This window comes from Drosophila subpulchrella, chromosome X (genome assembly GCF_014743375.2).
Source record: "Drosophila subpulchrella strain 33 F10 #4 breed RU33 chromosome X, RU_Dsub_v1.1 Primary Assembly, whole genome shotgun sequence".
In the NCBI taxonomy this organism is placed as follows: domain Eukaryota; kingdom Metazoa; phylum Arthropoda; class Insecta; order Diptera; family Drosophilidae; genus Drosophila; species Drosophila subpulchrella.
In genome coordinates, this window is record NC_050613.1 from 11142909 (window position 1) to 11167421 (window position 24513).

At 40.8% G+C, this 24513-nt stretch overlaps 1 protein-coding gene across 3 annotated transcripts in view; it reads right to left on the reverse strand.

Moving 5' to 3' along the window:
- The window catches only part of LOC119558326 (homeobox protein cut), a 74514-nt gene that overhangs the window by 30585 nt on the left and 19416 nt on the right, over window positions 1-24513 (reverse strand). For all 3 annotated transcript variants that reach the window (XM_037871746.1, XM_037871744.1, XM_037871743.1), the window contains exon 2: window positions 2242-3372. In XM_037871746.1, the coding sequence (XP_037727674.1) occupies window positions 2242-3372 (1131 nt within the window). The remainder of the gene's footprint in view (window positions 1-2241; window positions 3373-24513) is intronic.

Here is a 24513-nt window from a genome sequence, read left to right on the forward strand (position 1 = left end):
GCATATTTATGAACATGTGTAACAGATAAATCTGAATCTACGCACACAGCAGCGCTCATAAGTGATTTAGTTGTCAGTCGAGTGCATTTATCACAGCTGTGCATGGACGCTGGTTAAGGGGGGCGGTTTCCATTTTTCAGGCTGGCGAGGGGGTGGAAGAGGTGTCGCCCGGGCGCCAGTAATCAAACTAATGAGCTTGGGCCCACCAGCAGGCGGCAAAAATAGCTTTTAATGGATTTCAAATAAGAAAACGCGCACAAAACGCCAGCAAAACGCGGGCTAAAAGCCAAAGTCGCGCGGTAGGTCAGGGGTGCAGCCAGGGGGGGCGGTTTTAACACCTGCTCACTATAATTTTTTATACATTTTAGGAATATATATATTCTTACTGCCCAGGTCAATATATTTTGTTATACCAAAAAGCGTGCTTAAAAATCACTTAGAGCTCCCAAAACCCCCTTGCCAGAAGCCCGTCTAAGCCACTGGTTGGGTGGTAGGGTGTCTGGCCAAGTGAAGTGATAAAACATTAAAGAAATGCGCTTCTTCTCCTTTTTTCTGCTTTCTTCTTTTTTTTAAGCAACACCTAGGGGTTGCTAATGGAAAAGAAGCTGCTGCTGCTGCTGTTGCACTTAATGGCAAATGATAATGATTGATGCTAAAATGCAATGCACCACTCCCGTGTGCACATCTTCAAATCAGCACAAAAAGCCACACGAAACACTTCAAGTCGAAGCTTTTCACGGGTGGTTTTTCTGGATAAGCAATCATTCAATGCGGTGTGCATTGTTACAAAAGGAGGAAAAATAAAGAAAAGAGGGGAAGATTTGTACTTATTTTTACATTAGGGAAATTGGTAGGTTGTCTCTGGACCCCCTTTATAAGGGGTATGGGCTCTATACAAATATGTCTTCTTTAAATATATTTAAAATCTCAAATAATTTCTAAACTTAAGCACCCCTACTTATAAAGTCCTTATTCCATCTCATCTCTTTTCTCTATTGTATCGCTTTCCCCCTCTCATCTGGTACTGTGTAAACAAAGGCATTCAACAAATTTGTAGGCGTAAAAATTGTCTTGTCAATATTTTAATGATATCACTTTACACCCCCGTGTTTTTAGTCCTTGTCCTTGGGCACCCCCTTCTTATTTGCCTGCCGCAAAAGTTTCCTTCTAACTTTCTCCCTTGGCCTGATGTTGGGTTGATTTTTACAGTCCCAGGGAAAAAGGCTCAAATCCCTGGCTGTATGTTTTTTTTATGCTTCCAGTTTTTGGGTTTTTCTTTTTTTATATATATAATGCCTGTTTGTCCCTTTTTGCTGCTTCTTCTTGTTCTTGGGCGTGTAAAGAAGAAGTCAAAAGTCCCGCCGCTCATTTGTTTGCCTTGTACAATTTTTTTGTTTTTTGTTTTCTATTTTTTCCGGCTTCGGTTTCGTCGTACTCGGGCAACATTTTTTCTGTTTGGCTAGAAAATTACAAGAAAAGTGGCCGAGTGGGTGGAAAAGTGAGGGGGGTTTTGTTTATTTGTGCAAGTGTTTTCTCAATTGTGCGTACTGGTTTGAGGGGACGGCGGTCGGTCAGTCGTGCGTCGTCGTCTGCGGTTGAAATTCCTCTCCTTGGTTTCCGTATTTTTTTTTTATTTTAACGCTTCTTTCACTCCTTTTGGCAGCCCATGGCATCCTTTTTGCCCCCCAAACACACACACACACTAGCACACTCCAAATTCCGGTGTGGGCGGCGACGTTTGTCTAATCTTAACGGTTTTACATTTCATTGCGCTGGGTAATTGTCTGTCGGCGGGTGGAGGGGGGGTTTGGGTTTTTAAGGATATTCGACCTTAGTCCGCTACAGTTTATTAAATTAAAAAGTCACTTAAAGTTGCCTCTTTTCGATGGGCAGACTTCAGAGGTTTGATGTCTATGGGTTGGTGTTTAATCCTCAGTACTTTGGCTAACAAGGGGTTAACTTCCAGTTAGAAATTTTTTGATAAGGTGTGACTTATAGCTTAAAGGTTTACATGTTGTTAAACTACTTTAAAAATTCCATTTAGCTAAAAACTAATATTTAACTCCTGAGCTAACCTGTAGTTAGGTTTATATGCTTCTGGTTAACCTCATGTTAACGCTTTCTAACAGTTCTAACAGATTAGTAGCTGGAAATGTATTTTTTCCTAACTTCCTGTCAATTTTCCTTAGGTAAAATTAAACTTATTTTTTCCCACTTAACCTCCAGTTAACTTAAACTTACCTCTTTATCTTTGGCAGCTAATAGAACAGCAGGCTGGCCATTGTTGTTGTTATTGTTCTTCTTCTTGCGCTTCTCGCTGTTGCCGGTGCTGCTGTTGTTGTTGTTGGTGTTGCTGGTGGCGGTGCTGCTGGTATTGTTGTTATTGCTGGTGTTCGTGTTGTTGTTGGCGCAATCATCGTCCTCCGCGGAATTGGCAACATGTTGCTCACTCTCATTGCCACCATTGTTGTTCTTTCGACTACAACTATTATTGCTATCGGTTGTGTGATTATTGCTAACATTTAAAGCCTCCCCCGCATCCTTGTTCTCCTCAAGATCTGCATCCTGCTGCTGTTGCTGCTGTGTGGTTGCACTTGGCTCAGTTCTGGTTTCTTGCTGTGCATCCAGCTCCATATCATCAGCATTCGATAGCATCGAGGCATTCTCGTCCTCATCGTCCTCGTCCTCATCCTCCTCCTCCTCCTCCTCATCCAGATCCTCCTCGTCCTGGTGACTGTTGTTGCTGGTGTGATTGATGTTGCTGCTGCTGCTGCTGCTCTTGATGTTGCCAGTTGCAATCGGTGTTGCTGTTGCCGCCGCTGCTGCTCCTGTTGCCGTTACTGCTGGCTGTTCTGTGGGGATTGCAACTTCGTTCGCCGGCGAATGCATTGGCGATTGCTGTTGCTGCTGCTGTTGCAATGCCGCCGCCGCTGCCGCAGCTGCCGCCTCCATCATCATCATCTGCTGGGCGTGATTGAAGAAGAGCTTCGGATTGAGGCAGGCGCCGCCGACACCACCGACACCGCCGCTCTGTTGCAAACTGCTCTGCAACTGCTGCTGCTGCTCGGCGCTGAGCAACGGCGGCGAGGGCGACGGCGTATTTGTGTTTGCCAGCAGATTGCTGCCGTTCTGCTGCTGCAGCGTTATGGCCGCTGCAACAATGGAGCTGTTCAGCAGCTTGTCGCTGTCGCTTTCCAAATGTAGCTGGTGCTGCTGCTGCTGATCCTCCTCACTGTCGTTGGTTGCTGCTGCAACTGCTGTTGCTGCTGCTGCTGCTGTGTCGCTGTTGTCGCTGTTGAGGTTGCTGTCGGGATTGCCGGTGGATAGCTGCTCTTTGAGTGTGTTCACTTCCTTTTCGGCCAGGGTAGCGCGCTGGAAAATATCAATTAAACAAGGCAATTTAGTGATTTGGATTTTATTTTGACAAAAGGAATTAGTGCAATAACGCCCAAGTGAAATAACGGCCAGTGAATTAACGCCCAGTTAAAAAAAAAGCTCAGTGATATTACGCCCATGGGAGTAAAAAAGAATACAACAAGGAAAAAAAAAGTAATTTCACCAAATATGGGCCTTATTTCACTGGGCGTTAATTTACTGGGCTTTATTTCACTGTTAATATTAAGAGATTTAATTTGAATTATATAGATATTGCTCATTTGAATTCACCTCTAATACCATCAAATTAATACATCTTCCTTAATTATATAAAAATAAGGATGACATTTTCGATTGGTCTTCAAGCCCAAGCCCAAACCAAAACACAAACTAAATACCAAATACCAAATAGGCCAAAAGGAGTCAGACGGAAGGCTTAAAAAACATTCCGGGGTATTTCCGTCTGCATTAGCAACCAAAACAACAACAAGGATCTACAGCCAGGACCAACAAATTTATAGTTTATCGTCGGTATCGATAAGCCCAACTTGAAAATTTTCCCTGCTATTAGTGACCTGACCTTCGATGGTTCCTGCTTTCTCTGGATTCCAAAATGCCAAATGAGAAATTAAAACAACAAAACAGAAACCAAAATAATAAAAAAAAAGAGAGGAGAACTCCCAAAGAAGGTTACAAAAATATGCGGTGCAAACTTTTTTGGCAAATTAGTCTGGGACCCAGACCAGAATCACAATCTCCCCCAAGTTTTAAGGCTTCCATTCCATTACAATCCCCACATTTCCCTAAGCTCAAGCAAATGGCAATGACTTTTGCTTCGATTTTCCGTTGATTTGTTCGGTTTTTCTTCCTATTTTTTTTTTGTTTTTGGGTTTTTGTGCAATTTTATTTGTATAAATACCGGAAGCTAGCAAAAAACCCAGGACTTCAGTGGGCGTTGCAGGCAATAAAGAACTTTGGAAATTAGTCGATGGGCTAGTGCTGTTAGCAAAAACTATTTGGTGTGAGTTTTAAGCCTTTTGCCATTCGGTTCTTGGCCAAGAGTTCTACTTCATATCGATGAAGGTCCTTCGTTCTGTTCTGCCAACGATTTAAGGAATAAACTTAAGCAGGAAGTCGTTACACAGAGTGTAGAAATGGGCAAAGGGAGTTAGTTATAAGGGTTCTGTGGAGGTTGGGGATTTGATATTAGAGGAATTTTGGTATTTTATCTGAATTTGAGATAAATACTGAAAATACTTAAAATGGTGTATTTTTTAAATACCAGCTTGAGTAAATTTTTTTTCTTTCAGAACTCCCCCTAATGGCTTCGACATTCGATGATTTCGAGTACGCTTAATGACAATATCCCTGGGAAAACCGAATGGCAAAAAGCAAATCATTTTTCTTGCCCTGCCAGGCATATTTGTCAACATCATCATCCTCATTACGAAGGAATCGAGGGGAATGTAGGGTGGTGGGGGTTCGGGAGCTGGAGTTGGAATCGCATAGATATATATTTATGATATTTAAAAGCTCTTAAGTACAAACAACAGACAAGTGGTTGGGTGCAGTTTCGTTGTCCTTCGGCCGACGTCCTTTCGAATGCCAGACACACAGGCAGACAGCTGGAAAGTGGGTGGTTTGGGTGTTTTGGCTACCGATGGGTGGATTTTTGGGTGGTAATGGGTGGTGCTGGGTGGCTCTCTTGGTGGTTCAGTGGTTGCTCTGTTTTAAGACCTCGGTTGGCGGCCGCTGTCTTGTTGTTGCCATTTTCCCGTGAGCTGCTTAAGCTTGAAAATTGTTTTCATAATGGCCAGCACACAGCGAGTGAAAGAGACGGCAGAGAAAAGGATACTTTTCCGTTTTCATTTTCATTTTGATTCCCGGTTTCCATTTCTTTTGCTGACTTTTTGCTGGACCAAAAGGACCACCAAAATCGATCACTGAAACGAAATCCCCGTGGGAAAGGCGGCACTTGTTGGTGTCCGGGTTTTTCCACCTCGGAAAATAGTTTTCTTGCCGAGTCTGGGCAAATCAATTAATGCCAGCCAGTCTAACGATTTCTGGCCCACTTTGGCCTGTTCGGCCTGGCAGCAGTTGCCAACCAAATGAGTTAATTAACTAAAATGCGGGTGGCTTTGCTGGGCATTTTTTTGGTTTTCTTTTTTTTTTGCAAGTTGGAGAGGGGTTTTTTGGTTTTTTCTTTTTTTTTGGGGGGGGGGGGGGGCTCTGCCCACTTCAATGGCCCTCGTCCTTTTTGGCCCGTGTGTGTGGTCAGCTTATGGCAAGGCAAGGCTTTTCGTATTTTCGTATTGAGCACCCTTTTAGCGTGCCCCGGCTCCCCTTTTTATTTTGGGTTTCATTTAATATTTTGCCGGTTGCCACTTCAAAGGAGCTTTTCCAAAAAAAAAATAAATATATATATATCTACAGGGTAATGGGTAAAAAACTCTCGCGCGCGAACCAGAAATGTTAAGTGAAATGTTAGTCCCTTGTCTAAGGATCTGTTAAAATTCCAGTCATACTAAAATTGAATTCAAAATATGGTAAAGGGTTTAATGAAATGTATTATAAAAGCTATGGGAACATAACTATACATATATGGTTATTAAAAATGTAATATTTCTTTATCCTCTTATAAAACTTCAGCTAGTAATTAATAATTTAATATTTCTTTCCCCCTTTTCAATTTCAATTTCTATGGCTCATTTGTTAGGATCTTCAGGCTGCAATTGTATCAACTATTGGCAAGACCAACTCGAAAGTCCTTATAGCATTTTGAGCGCCTGTTTCTGATTCTGATTCTGTATTTTATTTTTATTTCATATTATTTTTTTCTGCTCTCCATGGCCGTGTGTGTGTGTTTGAGTTGTTTGCTCGCAATTGTCGTGTGCTTGGCACATGTCAACTCATTCGCCAAAAAGCCCCTGCCACCCCGTTTTGCCACACCCTCCGAAGTTGCAGCATGCGGCATTGTCTCAAGCTGTTTGTCTGAAGTGAGTTTGCCTCAAGACCCGCGAGCGGGGAATTCTTCTCGCTCTTTGGGCAAGAATCTGTAGCAGCAGCAGCTGCTGTCAGGACTTCGGGACCTCGGGATTTCTCTAGCTACACGATTTCTGAACATTTTTTCTACCGGGGGAGTTTGGGCAAGAGCACTTTTTGTAATTAGTACGAAGGCAATGTTATGAATTGTGCTTCAACTTAAGCTCGAGTGCCTTCGTCATCTTCTTCTTCTCCTTTTCCACGGGGGCCTCATTCGTTCAACCCCCTGTTGCCCGAAAAAGGGTAGCTGTGTAGCTACATTCATTCATTCATTCTTTCACTCATTTATTTTGGAAAGGGTTAACACGCGAGGCCTGCATTGTGCGGTTTTTGGACAATAAATCAAAGCAAATCAATGCAACAACAAATGGAGTTAAGGGGGGGTTAAGGTGGCACACGCCGTAACTCCTTTGAAGCCCGGTATTCTGAACTTTCTAGTTAGCTGCGAGAGTCGAAGGACTCTTGAAAAGAGGCCCTCCCTTAACCCATGACTGCCACTTAAACGCCTACATGACATGACAGCCTGTCATGGGGAAGAAGCTATGCCCCCAATCCCCATTTTAAAATAAAAAGAAAGAAGATGACGACGAACCCAAAGCGTTTTTCACAATTACACACACATTAAACAGCACAAGCCAAAGATAAAGCTCTGGAAAAAGTAGAAGATGTCTAGAAGGGGTTAAATATATATATATATGTATGTGTCTGTGTAATGAGAGCGAAAAATTATTGTAGCCTGACATTAGGCGCAGACAAAGAGGGGGGTTAAAAAAAAGTGGAAATGGAGGCTAAGCCTACGCTTTGACAGCCACAAATGCTGATATAAGGATATATATCTTTGTAAATGGTATGTATACATCGGAGGAAAAATAGAGCACACATATGATAAGATATAATAAGATTACACAGATAGAATATGGATTGAATAAACAGGAAACTAAAATAAAATATAAAAAATATATCTCAAGTTTAAATTCTTTTATATACCAACACAATATAAGCCCCTTTCCAACCAACAATCCAAACCCCCTTAATAATCCTTTACCATGGCTTATTTAAGCAGCTCAACTGCTATCCATTAATTGCTCGGTCTGCTTTTCGACTAAATACTCCAGCAACTTCAACTCAAAATCCCCCACTTTTCGTTTAGCCCCCCCCTCCCCAAAGAATATTCTTCAGATTCGAGGCATGCCTTTGCATTTGCTTTACAATTTCAAACATCATTAGCAACGCACACAGAGGCGGTGGGGTTTTTTTTTTGAAAGGGGGACGGGGAGTTGGGAAATACACACACGCACACATGTGCATATCCCTTTTTGCTAATTATTTATTTAAATATTAAACAAAAAATACCCAAAAACACACACACAGAGAGGGAACGAGTTCAAACCCCACCCCAAAAAGAAAATAAATAAAACTGCAACAAAAAACCAAAAAAAAAAGTGAAAAGAGTGGCATAAAATCAACACACACACACATATACACCGAAATAACCACTCACACACACACATGCAGAGCAAGAGAAAAGACGAAAATGATGTATTGATGCTGAAAGAGAGGGGGCGATGATATGGGGATCCTGTCTGCACACAAATAAAAAACACTCACACTCACACACACACACAGAAGACAAGGAGGAGTAGAAGAAAAAGAAAGGCGAGAAAGAGAGGCAGATAGACATGCCTGTGTGTGCAAATACATAACTGTACACTCGTCGAGATACCGTTAGAGATTTGAGCTCTCTTCTTTTTTGGCTAACTAATATTTTCTAATTTAAAATTCTGTTTCTTTTTTATTGCCTCACACACACACACACACACAGAGACAAAGCCACCCCCATCCACACACATACATATGTAAATTTATAACATTTTCTATTTACTTATCAAAAATCAGGCAAAAGGCATTGAGAAGGGGTTGCTGTTTTTATTTTATTTTATTTTTATTTTCGAGGTTGGGGGTTCTGTTGGTAACTGAAAACTGCGTGCACGCCCAAATGTATGCTATACAAAATATAAATTAGCTTTGATATGCGAAGCTGCTGACGAAGATGAGAAAAGTCAGGGGTGTGGGTGTGGATTGGAAGGGGGGTTTTAAAAGATGGGGCGTGATATAGGGGTTGGGGACCCTGTAAAAAAGGATTATATACACGCGTGCCATGCATATGTGTCTGTTTTGTGTGAAAAGATGCTGGAAAAAAGGATTAATGCGTGCGCCAAAGCAAGAAGAAGACGAGACTTTGTGTGTGTGTGTGTTTGGGGGGGGGTTTCGATTTTTAATGCGTCACATGACAGCGAAAAAGAATTTCGGGGGGAGAAACTCAAGTTCCTACGATTTTTTCCAAGCCCAAAAGTGTCAAAGTGTGTGTGAGTGTGTGTGCGGAGCTCAAAAGATACAGTTACAGTATTCATAATACCCAAACATCTGCGAGTGTGTGTGAGTGGGCATCAAATTAGAGGATTTCTAATTGCCAAGGGCGTAGAGGAGGGGTTTTAAAAAGGGGTTAGAAGAAGAGCAAGCAGCGGAAATACAAATGGCGGATTAATATCAAGCGAAATGTTGATCAATATATGATGTATAAAAATATACCTTAACTTTTTCTTATAGAATGAGTTATAAAGCACAGTTTGGGTAAACTTTTAGCTAATCCCTTCTTTTCAGCCACCTTCATTAGACAAAAAATGTTAATTCCTTTTGCTAATATAGGTATACCAAGTTTCCCAGCCCTTTGGTGATTAACGAGGGCTTTGCAAGCCCCCCTTTTTCTAAGCAACCCTTTTGGAATTTCGACCTCCCCCCCCCCCCCCCACAATGAGTGACCAAAAGTAATAATAATTTTTTGGCTTATCCTTATTATTACATAACGTATGCATACCTTTTTTTGTAGAACCCATTCCACCCAGAAAACAGGACCAATCGTACATCAAAAATGAATGCTGGACATCGCACATGTATGTATTAGATGACCCTTTTTTGTGATCCAGTGGGTGGGTGGGTGTTTTTGGACCCATTGTTCTGTCTACCTCATACCAACCATTTTTTCGATAGGCCTTTTTTGGTTAGGATTTTTGTTGTACGTATTTTTTTGTTCTCTCTTTTTTTGCTAAGTAAATAATTAAGCATTACACTGACCAAATAGCACGAAATAAAGGGGGTTTGGGGATGGTCAAGTCAAGGCAGAAAACGGGCCCAGACAAATACAAATAAATATAACTCATATGTGGGCATTGTGTGGGCTCGAAAGGGGTTTGGGGTTTTGAAGGATGTGTGTGTGTTGGTTCGGTCAGGCCATACAAATAATGATTAGAAAACCCCGCCCCCGAGACCCTTGTAATTTTTGACATTTTTATGCGGGCCTCAAAATGCTTTCAGTTGGGGATAAAAAGGGGAAAGCCGAAGGGTTGTGCACATTACCTAAAATTTGACATTTTAAAATCTAAACGAAATTAATGATTTCAGTTTTTGCTCGCCCATGTGGTACAGTTGTGCACAAAAGGTCTGCGTATGTGAATGTGAATACCTAATTAAATATTATGTGAATCCTTTCTGGCCTTAATCAGAGCAAAAGCATTAATATAAATGAACGTATTAATGTTTAAGGCCCCCCCCCAACCCACAACTAGAGAATCAATAATTCTTTTGGGTGCCAGAGAAGAAGAAGAAGAGAGGCTGATGAAAAATCTCTTAATTAAACCGAAAATGAAGCAATTTATTATTTGCGCTTTATAGACAAGTTTCTTGGCTCCTGCGGACGAGACCCTTTTTCAATCAAAATTTCCAATCAATGTCAATTCATTATGCCGAGCTGCTCCATCTCTATTCCCAAAAAACCAAGGCAACCCGAGGATGAGGTGATGGTGGTTATAGGATGGCTGCTTCAAAATTCTGCTACTAAAGCAACCCCAAAGACAAAACTCAGTTGGCATTTTTAATGAAAAGCCACGACGACGACGACGACGATGGCGATGGAAGCCCAAAAGTTGCCTGTCAAGTTTTGCCTAATCAAAATCGACAAGATTTTATAGTTTGTTGGGTGTGGGGGGGGTTTGAAGTTGGGTTTGTGATCTCTATAGCTAGATAGATGGGAGACCTCACCTTTTTGCGCCGGCTTAGCCTAAAGAGTGTGTGACAAACAAATATTTGAGAACGTAAATCAGAAATCTTTCGCTTTCATTTGGCAATCCTTTTGTGAGGCGAAATTCTAATAGAATGGGGAGGGGGGAGGAAAATTGGGGTGGCTTGTGCTGTCCTGGCAAAATCGAAAAACATTTCGTGTATTAAAACCGAAACGAATTAATTTAATTAATTACAATCATGTCTTATTAGAGACGTATGAAGGAGACGACGACGACGACGAAGACGACCAAGGAGTTTTCCTTTGGAAAATTCAAGGGGGAGTAGGAAAATTGGGGAAAAGGACGACAGTTTGGTTGCTGGCAAAGTGAAACAACAGCGCGTGTCAGCTGCCAAAGAGTTGCTTTTGTTTCAAGTGCTGCCAGCGGAGGAGCTTAGTGGGTTAAATTTCGATGAGTTCGGGTGGCATTTGTTTGGGGGCGGGCGGGTTAAGGGTGAACTTTTTGGTGGTGGCGCCAAAATTTTATGCTCACATCATTTATAAATGCCTGATTTGTTATTTACAAAACGAGACAAGTTGCGGCATTTCGGAATTTTCTTTGGGGTAGGGGGGCTATTTTGGGGGTTGGGTTCCTGTTTCTGGGTTGCAAAATATAATACATATATGTATGTGTGTGTGCCTGCCACTTAATTTGAATTTGAATAATTGCCCAACTAGGAGAGAATTCGCTTTGTTTTCAGTGGGTTTATTTGGGTTACATTTAAAGGGGGATTCTTTTCCTTAAGAAAATCAATTCTTTATAGACTGCAACTCACTGAATCAGACAACACTATATATATACAAGACTTCTTTTAACACTTTGTTGGCCATTGTTGCTGCCACCGATGTTAATTAATTTCTGTAAAAATATTTATTATTATTAGTCGACCCGCAAATCGCGATGGCAATGCACTCGGCCAGCCAGCCACTCGATACATATATGTTTATATATCTGCATAAAAATGCATGCCACTGATTCGCACTGGCTGAAGAGTCCCCCCCCCCCCCCCCCCCCCCCCGACGCCCCTGCCCCCTTAACACCCGGCACCCCTGTTTATTTTTTTAATTTTTTTACCCCCCTCAACGACTTGACTGTCACTAAACGGCTCATCTAACTGCAATGCTTCATAGAAATTTGTTTGTATGGCCGGAGGAACGTATCGGAAAAGGGAGCATTATGGGGTTAAGGGGACCAGGGGCGGCACTGGGGGGTTAACGGGGGGGTCTGGCTGGCGGGCAACTTATTTTTACAACAACAATGAACCAGAGAGCAAGCGAGAGAGGTGGAGCGAAAGAGTGAGAGAGAGCGAGCACAAATCACAGAAATGAAAATCGAAAAGTGCATGCTTCTCCCATATAATATCAGGCTAATGAACAGACACAAATATGCATATACGATATATATATATAATGAACAGAGGGAAAAATATATAGGTCAAAGACTGGATATTATAAAGATCACAGGATAAAAGATACTTCCTATCGTTAAATATTTATTATATGATCTCTTGATATGTAATATATTAAGCTTTATTATAGTTTTACAAGGTAACAACCACTTCCTATCATCAGTAAACATTTATTGGGCCATAAATATAAATGGAAATGATCTTATTGTGATGTTTTGAAACTATCAACTCTTCATATATTATATATATATTTTTAGTAAGCTATATTAAAGTTTTTCAAGGTAGAAACTACTTCCTATCATCAGTAAACATTTATTAAAGTATAGGGATAACTAAAAATGATCTTATACTGATGTTTTAAAACTATAATCTTTATATGCGAATGTATTATCTGATCTCTTTATAGATGATATATATTTATATTAAGCTATATTATAGTTTTTCAAGGTAGACCCCACATCCTATCATCGGCAAATATTTATTTATGATCTATCAAAACTGTCTAGATTTTTTTCCCTGTGCATCTGTATCTGCGAATGTATATGTATATCAAAATACCATATACTTTGTAGCCGAGAGTGGGGGCAACAACAAATTTACACTCCAACAGACGATGTCGTCGTGCCAGTCACTCAGTCAGCCAGAGCGGCTGTCTATAATGCAGCCCCGCCCCCCCCAACGCCTCCGTCCCATATTCCCCATATCGGTTGGGATATAGTATAGACTCACATATATATTCATACATATGCATGCATTTGTGTCTTCATATCCCTCGACTCTTCTATAAAAATAGGCAAATAATTATTTAAGAATTTCTTGATTAATTGGCAACGTTGTTGTTGTTGATGTTGTTGTTGGTGATGTTGCTGTTGTAGTTGGTGCTCTTGTGGTTGTTGCTGTAGTTGTTGGGGCATGCAAATGTTGCCGCCGTCGTTTGGCAAAAAGCGAGTGAAAGAGTTGGAAAGAGGGGTGTGGGGGAAAGAGATGGCAGACTGATGAGGCATTTTGGCCAACACTTGATTGCATTTTCAATTGTTTGCCGTTATGCATTTTTGCCAATAATTCACATAAATGGCGAACGGGGTCCGTGTCTCACAAAAGACATTGCAATTGTTTTCTATGTTTCAGAGGAGACACAATCCAAGACTAAGTTGCAACTTTGTTGCAACTTACAAAAAAAAACTACGATAAACAGAGGGAGAGAGTTTAAGATTGCTATTTTAATGGGCGATTTTAATTGGATAAATGGGAATGAAGTCAAGTATTTGTAATGAAATGTCATTCAGTTGATATGATGAGTTAATGTGCAGTTCACAAGTTAGATAATGATTTCGAGGGCTAGCTAATGAAGTCAATGGAATGCTAATTATGCATTTAACATTTGTTTCTAATTAACCTAGTGGAATGTTAATGTTTTCTAATAAACCAGAGAAGGTAAGTGAGTTTTTAAACAACAAATGATATGATATATTCGGAATATCCAAAAGGACTTCCCTCCAAACCACTAGATTTTATACAGTGCGACAGTTCTTCTATCTGCAGAAGGCAATTAGCATATTTTATATCAATTCTTGTCATACACGCATTCCACACCTTGCCATTTAGTCAGACCCCCCTCCCCGCCCATGTACACACTTTGAAAATCACCCAACCTCCGTAGAATTCAAGTGTCACCGCCCTAACAATTGACAAAGTTGCACAAAGGCTTGCCGAAAGAGACGGGTAGATGGAGGGCAGAAAGAGACGAGACATCGCACTCCTTTTTGAAGCCCCCCCCTGTCCACCCCTCTTACTTTTCTACAACTACACCTCTGCCCTCCTCTACCGCCTGTATTTTCACGTCTGTCTGATGTGTGGCTCTCGTTTATTTTTATCAACTTTAGTTTTTGGCCTTTTTTGCACTTATTATGCGACAGAAAGAGACAGCGCGATGGAGAGACATTTCGCATATTCAGATTCATCTTGTCGTTCCGCATAAATAACTGTCGCCTTCTCCCTTTCTCCTCGCCCGCTCGGTCCTCGGTCTTCTGTCTGGCATGATGCATGCATTATTTCATTAAAGTATTACAATATTAATTCGATTTTCACTAATTGACAAGAAGAACAAGAGCAGACAGAGCAGAACAAAGCGGGGAGAATTGAAATGCAGGGAATTGGATTGTGTATGGAAACTCTGACATGGTATCGATAAAGTTTTCGTTGTATATTTCTATAATAATATCAAAATAGATTATCCTTTATCATAAAACTCTGAAATATAATATGAATCTAAAAAGGCATATCAAAGTACTATGATATTTTAACTTTTACTACTATATATTTATAATAATATCATAAAATTCGGAAACATAATAATACTATCCCCGTTCTATATCTTTTTTGGGATACTCCTTGGTTTAATAGTAAAATTCCAATTAATTTGATGGTTATATTTTTAATATCACATCATAATAGGTCATCCCTCACCCCTCTTCCACTTTCTATATCTTTTTTGGGTACGCTCCCAATCCCAGGCTTAGTTTTGACCTGATTTTCGAGGTTGTTTAGCTGACTTAAAGCTACTCGAAAAAAAAGAGATAAGCCCTCGCAAAAATTCGCGGATAAACAAAGGAAAAAAGCATATAGCAGACAGAATCGGGGGGAATGGGCTATAAGGTGGGTGGTTTCAGAGTCTGCAAATGTTGCGGTTTTTACGCACAACATTGGGTGTGTGTATGTGTGTGTGTGTGTGTGGGGGGGGGGGGGGGGGGGGGGCTTCGGGGATGCCAGCAAGAGCAAAAGAGAGGGGTAGAGACAAACTGTTGCTCGGCATTTTGCGTTGGCATGTTTGGTATGCTTCTGACCCCAAAGTACAAATCAATTGCATGTGTATGCTGCGGTGACTGTGCGTGTGTGTATCATTTGCACATCACACAGATACACAGAGTCGCACAGATATTAACCCATACTGTGACAAGCTGGCCACGTGCTGTGCTGGACTGCTATAGCCATAGCGATTGCGAGTGCCTTTTGGTCAATGCCAGCCAGCCAGCCAGCCGACTGACTGCCGGTCGGCCTTGTCTCCCTGCGAAATTGTGTCAATTGCAGTGGCCACTGGGAGATGTCACCACCCAACACCCACCACCCATCACCCCACTTTTCACACCCCCCACAACACCCACACATTGTCCACAATGTCAACAACATGCGCAGGTTGCGCGAATTTTCGCAAAAAGGGGGCTGGGTAATTTCCCAGTTCGTTGCTTTTTGGGGAACTCCCGAGGCCTATGACTTTTCAATGTCAAGTTAAGGTTAATGAGGATAATAAACAGGAGTTTCAAGAGGTTTCAAGGGGTCTTACAGTATAAGATTCTGAAATCTAAAACATTTTCTTAATCTATAACCTTTAACTTGTAGGTATTATTAAATTGTATATCTTAAGTCTCTAACCAGGATTCTTTCTAAAGGTCTAATGATATAATATTCTGATTTTTAAACGTTGCCATTAAAATCTACGTATATCTATACTCTCTAAACAGGAGTTGAACAAATTTCTAGATTTCTAATGACTTACGATTCTGAATTTTTAAAGAACTTATTAAAAACTATCCTCTATTTGTTTTTTAAAATGTATAGATTGCAATATCTATTTCCCCTTGAAATTGACATTCTTTGAGCTCCAGTTTACAATTCTTCCCACTTCCTCAAATCTTTTCCTTCTTTTTTTATCAATTCTTCAACGGCTGAGCAGGCAGCGTATGGCCTGACCTTCAATGCGAAATCAAAATCAAAATTAAAATCGAATGCTCCCACGCATTCAATGGATAAATGCTTAATGATGATCTGCCCAACAAAGAGCAAAAAGAAAAAAATACGACAAAAACCGAAACGAGGCGAACGCTTAATTTAATTTCCTCCAGACAAAATGTGAAATTCGATCGAAAGCATTTTGTATGCCGAAAAAACAAAAAGCCCCACAAAGAATCGCTCAAAAGCTGAGGCAATTTTTTCTGTTTTTTTTTTTTTTTTTGGTTTTTGCATATCGACAAGGGCAAACAGGAAATCCATGTTTATGTTTAAATTAATAATAATACAAGAGAACCGGGCAAATATATATATATATATATATATATAATATAAGAAGGGTATCAATGAAATGCTGCCCATTGAACGAACTCTGATGGCGATAATGATGTCGTTGATGATGATGATGCTGACGTTATGCGGGACAGCATTAATACAATAAATTATATTATGGCTCTTCCTGTTTGCCCCGATAAAAAACAAGAAGAAGAGCCCCGAAGAACGAAATTGAACAATATTTTTCGCTCTCTTCTTTGGCCTTTCTTATTTTGCGGGGGATTGATAATAATGCCTGGTCGTGGCTGGGATCTTGCCAGATCTTGAGCGTCTGATTTGTGCAAATAATTGAAATTTGCATATAATGAAGGCGACACACTGGGGGCGTTCAATAAAGGGGGTGGGGGGGCGCGATGCTGTATCTTTTCAAGATTTTTTACAATATTTTTTTTTATTTTTCCCTTTATGAATGAAGCATTTCATGCACAGTAGCTGCAATCAAGTCGTGTGCTAACTCTTTCGGTGCCAGGATCAGTCTATTGTGAACTGGCAACATAAATTACATTTAAGGTGAAGTAACCCCGGGTACCTTGAAAAAGCAAAAAAAAAAAATAAAAAAACAAGAAGAAACCCTAAAGCCCAAAAAACTGGTCCGCAAATTGATGATCATCCCGTAATGAGCATGATGATGTTGCCGTTGCGCCCACTTTGTGTGGGCGAGATGTTGCTGGTGTGTCTGCGATGTTGCTGCCGTGCTGTTGCTGTTGTTGCTGTTGCTGCTGCTAATGGCAGACAGACGAGACAAGTTTTGACATATTTTGTTGCAGGAGGATGGAGCGAACAGCAAAGGCAACAGCCACGACATGAATGAAACGCAAATGAATGAAATGCGGCTCGAAGGCAGCAAAAAAAATATAAATATATATGGAGGGGAAAAAAAAGAAAGGAGAGTAAGAGAAATCTGAAAACAGGACCCCAATCGCATGTGTGTGTGTAGTTATCATTATACAGCCAGTCGCGACAAACATCATTAGTTTGCTCACCACCTTAAGTGGAGCACAGAGTCTGGCCAAAAAAAAATCCAGGCAAAAACTTACGAATTCTGAATGAGACCAATGAAGTGGGTATATTACCTGCAATAAGAAGAAATACAATCAGTATTAATAAGAATATAATAGTAGTATTTATAATTATAAAATAAAGATACATTCTCAATATCATTTTCAAGAAGAAATAGTTCTTAATATTAACTAATACTATCTTACATCATTAACCAAAAGATAAAAAAACGTAAAAACTAGTTCTGTTATAAAGAAAAATGTTAAGTATAAATCAAAAATTTAGAATAAAATACATTTGGAATAATATCCCCCGAGTTGGGGGATCTTTCCCCCAAATCCCCTCCTCTAGATCCACGCATGCTGACTAATGTACTCAATATACATTGTATCAACCTGTGATCAAGGTTAGGTAATATCACTTTATTAAATCTACAAAGATATCATTTTTCTCTTTAAAAAAAGTGTATAGCTAATGAATCACTTGGCATTTCCTCTTCAAGCTAAAGCAATCGATATACCTACATATAAATGGTCTGGTATTTTGCCATATTAAGCAATATCAGCTTCCGTCATCTGGGAATTTCACAAAAAAAAAAATATAAATTGTGAATTCATACCCACTAATCACCAATCAATAAAGCACGAATATCGATCTTGGCAATCGTTTAAGCCAATTTAACTAATCGAAACTCTTTTGGTAGAAACACAAAGTGGGCTGGAAGTATTTAAGATCCAAAACCAAGTCGGTCGGAATACGTCGGTAGCCGATATAACGCGTCAAATAGCAATTAACAACTGATGTAGATAATTCACTGGACAAAATATTCTGAGCGCGAAAAAACTTGAGCCCACCGAGACATACGGACAAATACCCACATAAATATATATATATCAAATCCATATAAATACACATGTGACTCTGTGTGTGTGTGTATATAAATCCACACACGCAATGGCCGCAGCATTTTGTGATAAACGACAAAATAAAATCAAATCTAAAGCTCCCAAAAAAAAAGGGAACGAGCAGAATGAAATAAAATAATCACAAGGCAGCTACTGAAGCTGAGTGTGTGTGTGTGTGTGTGTGTGTGGCATTAGTTGGATAAAGCTAAAGAAGAGCAACAATTTCTAAACAAATACATCATCATCATCATAATTATAAAATTAAATTCCTGTTGCCTTTTTTTTATCAATTTTATTTGTGGCCCAGCAGCGGAGGAGGCGCAGGGGATCAGGTGTTATAAAGGCCATACATTTCGTGTGGCAATGTTTAAGTATTGCTAAAGATACCAAGAGCCACAGATACATACATACGTACACGTACACCCGCCAGATAAAGTTAGAGTCGAATGTGTGCTTAAGATATCTAGACATATAGCTGCCATATTTATATAGAGACGTAATCAAGTCAGTCAAGTGGAGCGTCGTCTATTGGCCAAAGGTACAGATACAGAGCGATACTGTACCGCCCCGTACTACAGATAAGATCTGCGCCTTATCTGCCCCTGATATATATATATGTATGCCTATATAAAAGAGATATATATTAAGCGTATAGTATATATCTCCTCGCCTGCTTAGTGGACAAACAAATAGGTGTATAAATAAAAACAAATTACAACAAAAAAGTAAATGAGACGAGGGTGCCAGCCAGATAAGCCCCCCAAAGGCAATTCAAGAAGAAGTGGCAGTCATATCTGGCTGACGAGCACGAGATATAGCCATAGATATAGCCGTGATATCAGTTAATCGGCGGGCCATATAGTCGCGCACACACATTCAAATTCACCAAGAGCGAGATACAGATTCACCCGCATGGCGGAGACAATCGTCATAAATTGTTTAGTTGTTGTCTAAACATGTTGAAAGATTTATGGTAGGGCTATACGGCCATCATATAGTGATTTGTAAGAAATCGGCCAGATATACGTGCAGATATATATACATATATATATATGGGTATATAAATTAGGCGAGGTGACTATGTGGCACTCTGATTAGGCAATGGCGTCAGTTGGTTAGTTAAGTGTGAAAAGTGGAAACCTTGAGCTACTTGGAGTATTTGCTCTTGACGTCTGGAGGTTTTCCAGCGACCAAAGGTGTTATAGAGTAGAAAGAGATCTTAAAACATATTTTAAAGACTATTATAATGTATGGTATTGCTGATTTTTAAAGCTAGGGATTACGATATGACATGTCAACTTTGTGAAACGATAAAAAATATATGAAAAACCAAATCGAAATGACATGCAGCCATGGCAAAGGAACAAAAAATCCTATATATCCCCTCTATCTGTGCACACAATCGAGGGAATATATAAACGAGCATGCTGATATATGTACGTTGCCCATCTATATATCTATATGTATCAAGCAAAATCCCTACAATAAAATGGGGCGGAGCACAAGTGGCAAAAAAAAAAAAAAGAAATAAAAAAATTGTGAAAAAAAATCGAAACGAAACGAAAAGAAATGAAGGAAATGGGAAATGCGAAAGGAAAAGAAGAAAAATCCGCCAAGTGAAAAGAAATCGGAGCCAGCTGAAGCTCGAATGGCAGTGGAAATGCGAATGGAAATGGGAAAATGTGGGGGGGGGGGGGGGAGGACGAAAAATGGAGGTGGAAGGAAGCCTCAGCATCCAGCAAATCCTGATGCTCCAACGAATGTATCTGTATTTGTATCTGTCTCTGTCGCTACACACACACACATACACGTGTGTGTGAGTATCCTCTATCTGTAGCTTTGCCTGTAGATGTATCTGTATCCGTAGTTGCCAGCACTCGAATAAAATCGAATAAGCATAAAAACGCATGCCATAAGGATACGTGTGTGTGTCCTGAGTACATAAGCCGATGCTGTATCCATAAGATATGGTATACACATGTCTAAGCGGGCTGGATTTGGGTTGGCTGCGCCTCGAACGCATATTCAATAATGACATAAATAACACATACGCACACCTGCTGCCAAACCTCCTTCGAAACCACCTTCCCACCCCCATCTTTACACCTGCTTTTCCTCCTTACCGCTCGTTGAGTGCGCTGCTTAGCACCTAAAAGCATGCTACTATTTTTTCCACTCGCCACTTGACAACAACAAGGGTTCCACCAACACACACACACACGCTCACACGCACACGTGCTCTGCTGTATCTGTGTGTGTGCACTTGATTACATTCCTGCTTCTTCTTCTTTTTTCGTCTTTATCCCTCTTTGGTCCTTTTTTTCCTTTGGCTCCCTACACATGTATATAATATATATTGACGTTAACCATCCCCCCCCCCCCACAACGCTGGTTGGGCGCCTTTGGAACTTGTCAACCCAAACCCCCAAAAACCCAATCTCCACCCCAATTCAATGCCCCAAAACGCACAGGGAAAAAAGTAGGAGTTGTAGGGGGTTGGTATCCAAAAAAAAAAAAAAAAAAAAAAAAAAAAAGAGAAAAATAATAATAATAAAGGAAAAAAAACCGAAGCTTTAAGGGCGCTGAGAGAGAGCGACATCGCCATCGACAGGGAAACGAACCCGAACCGAAAAACGAAGCGTACGAAGCTCCTCTCGAAAAGCGTAGTTCTGAAGAGGGTGGGCGCCACTGGGTGGTAAACACTGGATACTGGGTGGCAGCCTCCCGTTTCAGGGACCTTAGCTGTTGATGGCTTCCCAATCGAAATCGATGTTCGTATGTATTTCGCTCCTTTTTCTCGGTTACGTTTCGGTTTTTTTTTTCTTCTTTTTTTTTTACCGAACCACCCTAGTATAGAAATTTCACTCGTTTGGTCTCTCTCTTTCGCTTGCTCGCTGGTACTCTCTCCACCTCTTCTTTTTTTTTTGGGTGGGCCTTGGTTGACAATATTCCTTGGGCAGCTTTAAGGCTTCAACGAGGTTCGGCATTGAGTCGAGTGAAAGTGCCGCCTTGTGAAATTTTTTTTTTCTTTTCCATCTTTCACCCAGCCACCCAATGCTGCTTCTTCCTTCTGTTTTATGGCTGTCTGGTAGTAAGTCCCCCCCCTCATTGGTTTTTTGTGTCTTGTTTTTTTTTTACACTCATTTTTCCCTTCTTGTTATATTTTCTTTTTTTTTTCTGACGCTAAAGCTTCGGTTTTCGAGTTCGGGTGCCAAGATAGAAAGGGACAGCAAGTGTTGAGCAAGAGAGGACCTTTTCCCAAAGTAAGGGAGGGGGGTTCGAAAAAAAGGAACCCATACGGGCAATACCAAATTGGATTGGTTTCAGTTTCGGTTCGGTTCGGTTCGGTTTATGGGGGGGGGGGAGGTAAGTGGGTGTAGAACTTTGTCAGGGGGGTTGGTTTTTGGGTGATTGGATGGATGTCGTGTATTGGCAGCTAGGGGAGGGTGACTGGGTGACTGAGAAGGAGCACAGCATTTTCCTCTCCTTTCTTTTTTCGCTCTTTTTTTTTTTTGGGTTGTCTCCCTCGCTTTCCTTTTTTTCCGCACATAAAAATTTGTGCGTCAATTGAATTCGATTGGACGAATCCAGAAACGCACGACTGGATTTGTGTGTGTGTGTGTGTGTAGGGAGCGAAAGAAAGAACGGAAAAAAAGGGCAGAGCTGTTGGCAGCGCAGTCAGCGACAACGAAAAGCTGTTAACCTTTCGCACATAAACACACTCACACAGAGAGAGATACCCACCGTATACCGTATATATATGGATTGCTTTCAATACATATCGGCAACGCCTTTCGGGCCCCACTTGTGATTGGTTTTCACCGCACGGGCACAGGCACAGGCACACACATACGCAGCGTGGTACCGAGTATATACATAGGGAGGCAGGGGTAGCTGATATATTCCCACAGTAGTTGACCCCAAGTAACTCGATTTCTGCTCGAGCTGGCCAGATGAAACTTTGGGAGGGCCTTGTTTGGGCCATTTCGTGTCGAATTTGAGCAGGGCAAAGAAATGCGCCAATTGGGTGGCGAGGAAAATGGTTTAGTTCGCTTTATAACCCAAGGAACTGGTCTCCTGATTAACCTGGCAACTCCAATTGTCTTCTAAACGTTATTTGGGGTGCCCATGTGAAGTATTTCAAAGGTACAACAGTAAGCATTCAACTAAAGTCGAGATCTAAGCACTTTTAGTTTTAAGCCCTATGAATTCTTAACTTTAATTGTTTCTTAAATACTTATATTTGTATATTTTAAATGTTAGCCTAGATTAATTTAATCTTCCAGAACTAAAACTACTACTAAATTACTGATAAGTCTCAAAATACTTTTCCGCTTTACAGACCAATTATCGTCAAAACTTTAGCTTAGCAGACCTTTTAAATGAAATTTTATGCAGCATTACTAATATAATTTAATCTATAATTTAATAAGCTTAGTCATACATATATACCAAGTATTTCTGTCAGATTTATTTAACTCGAATAATCTCTAATTTGCTTATTTGGCCACCGACTAACATAATTCCAGGGCAAAGCATTATTTTAGAATTTAAATATTCCCTAATCTTGAATATTTGGGTAATTTAAAGGAATTCCCTTAGTCAAAGTTATGATAAGCCCGCCTACTATCGAAAACTATAGTAATAAGAACCGAAACACCCAAAGCACTTGGGTCCATGGAATACAAATTAAATAAAAATCGCTAAATTAATGATTCACATGGGGGAACTTGCTTATCGCATGTGAGAATTGCAAATAAACCAGTTATCGATCGTGAATCAGAGTGCTGGTATGCCAGAGATCGCAACGTAATCGGAATGGGAATCGAAAATCGGTGGTATGGTATCGTATGTGGTTCGAACCGCTCGTCCATTGGCCCCTCCACCTTTTTCGGTTGTCGGTTCGCCTGTCGATAGCTGACACACACACACACACACACATGTGTGGATTTTCGAAACCAGTCAGGCAGAGCGAACGAATCATCGGCCGTGCGCTTGTGTGTGTGTGCGCCAGTCAATAACGTCCAATCAGGTTTGTTAAAAATCTATCTATATATGATGTTCATGATGACGGCGACGCAGTCGATGTCCGCACACTCGCACACACGTGAAAGACAGAGAGACGGCGAGAGATGTTGAATGAGAGAGAGAGTGAGAGGGAGAGACCCTCTCGAAAAACGGACTCAAATGCAGGCGAAATGTGCGCCACCCCCTCCCCCACCCGGCAACGCTTCCTATACCGTTGCTTTCATTCATTTGCTTTGCTCTGGGTTATCGAACACACATTGAACCGAACTGCTCTCACTCGCTCGCTCGCTCTCTCACTCGCTCTCCTCGCATCCTCCTTCTCCCTCGCTCGCACCACCAGGCTCTCTCTCCCCGTCTTTATCTCTCACGATGGCAGTTTCACTCAATGATTCGCTGCGTATTGAGCCTTATTTTGAGTGTTCTCTCTCACTCACACTCTCTTGAAAAAAAATCAAGCAAAAAAACCAAATAAATAATTGTTGTTGCCCCTGCAGTTTCTTGATTGCAATGCAAAGAGAGAGTGCTCTCTCCGCTCTCTCCTCTCCTTTCATTTCCATCTCTCCCTCTCGCACTCGCTCTCTAGTGAATTTGTTGTTTATTTCTTTTTTTCACTGATTGATTTTCCATAATATCCAACCCCAGGCAGCGACGCCGGCAGAGGCAGCGCTGCCCGCGCTCCCCCATGAGTGTGTCTGTGTGTATTGAACTCTTGGCCAATGGCAAAAATTTCCAATTGCGTACGATTTTCCAATCAAAATGGCACACAAAGAAAATAAAACGGTAAACGACAGGCGCTGTCAGAGGGATGCTCACACAGACAGATGCATAAAAAAGAGGTGCAAAACAAAGTGCAGCCACACTTAAAATGAAGTGCAGCCATACTAAAGCTGCTTTTAATGCAGCATTCGATATTAATGCATTATAAAGGAATATATCTAAAATACCTGATGTTAATTAGAGCATATCCCTATTCTAACATCCTAACCCCTCTTTACTAACGCCCCCCTTGAATTCACACAAAAATCAGGAGGTCCAAGCGCAGCAAGTGCTTGCTCCTTGTGCGCATCTCTGACATATTTCCAATATCATTGGTCGATAAATACCGAGTAAAACGAATCGAAACGAAACGTACGAAAATGCCAAGTCAGGGTTGGGGGCTTCGGGAGGGGGACTTTAAGGGGCTGGCCTCGTACATAGATCCCTCCCAGCACACACACACACACTAACCATTTTGGGAGGACAAGTAAAAAATGAGAAAGGACTCGCTTCGTTTGTCGTTTATAGTTGGCCATATATGTTGGTACATATGTATATGTTCACCACTTGTTGTTGTTAGTTGGGTGTCGATTTGTTGTTGTTATAGGACAACCATGTGTAAAGTTGGAACAAATACACTCGACTCTTTCAGTTGAAGGACCTATCGAAAGGGTGTTCCATTAAAACGCTTTTTATACATCAGCCTGAAGTTCATAAATAGATGGTTCTAAAGTAGTATCCTTATAGAACAAATTGTGATTACTAT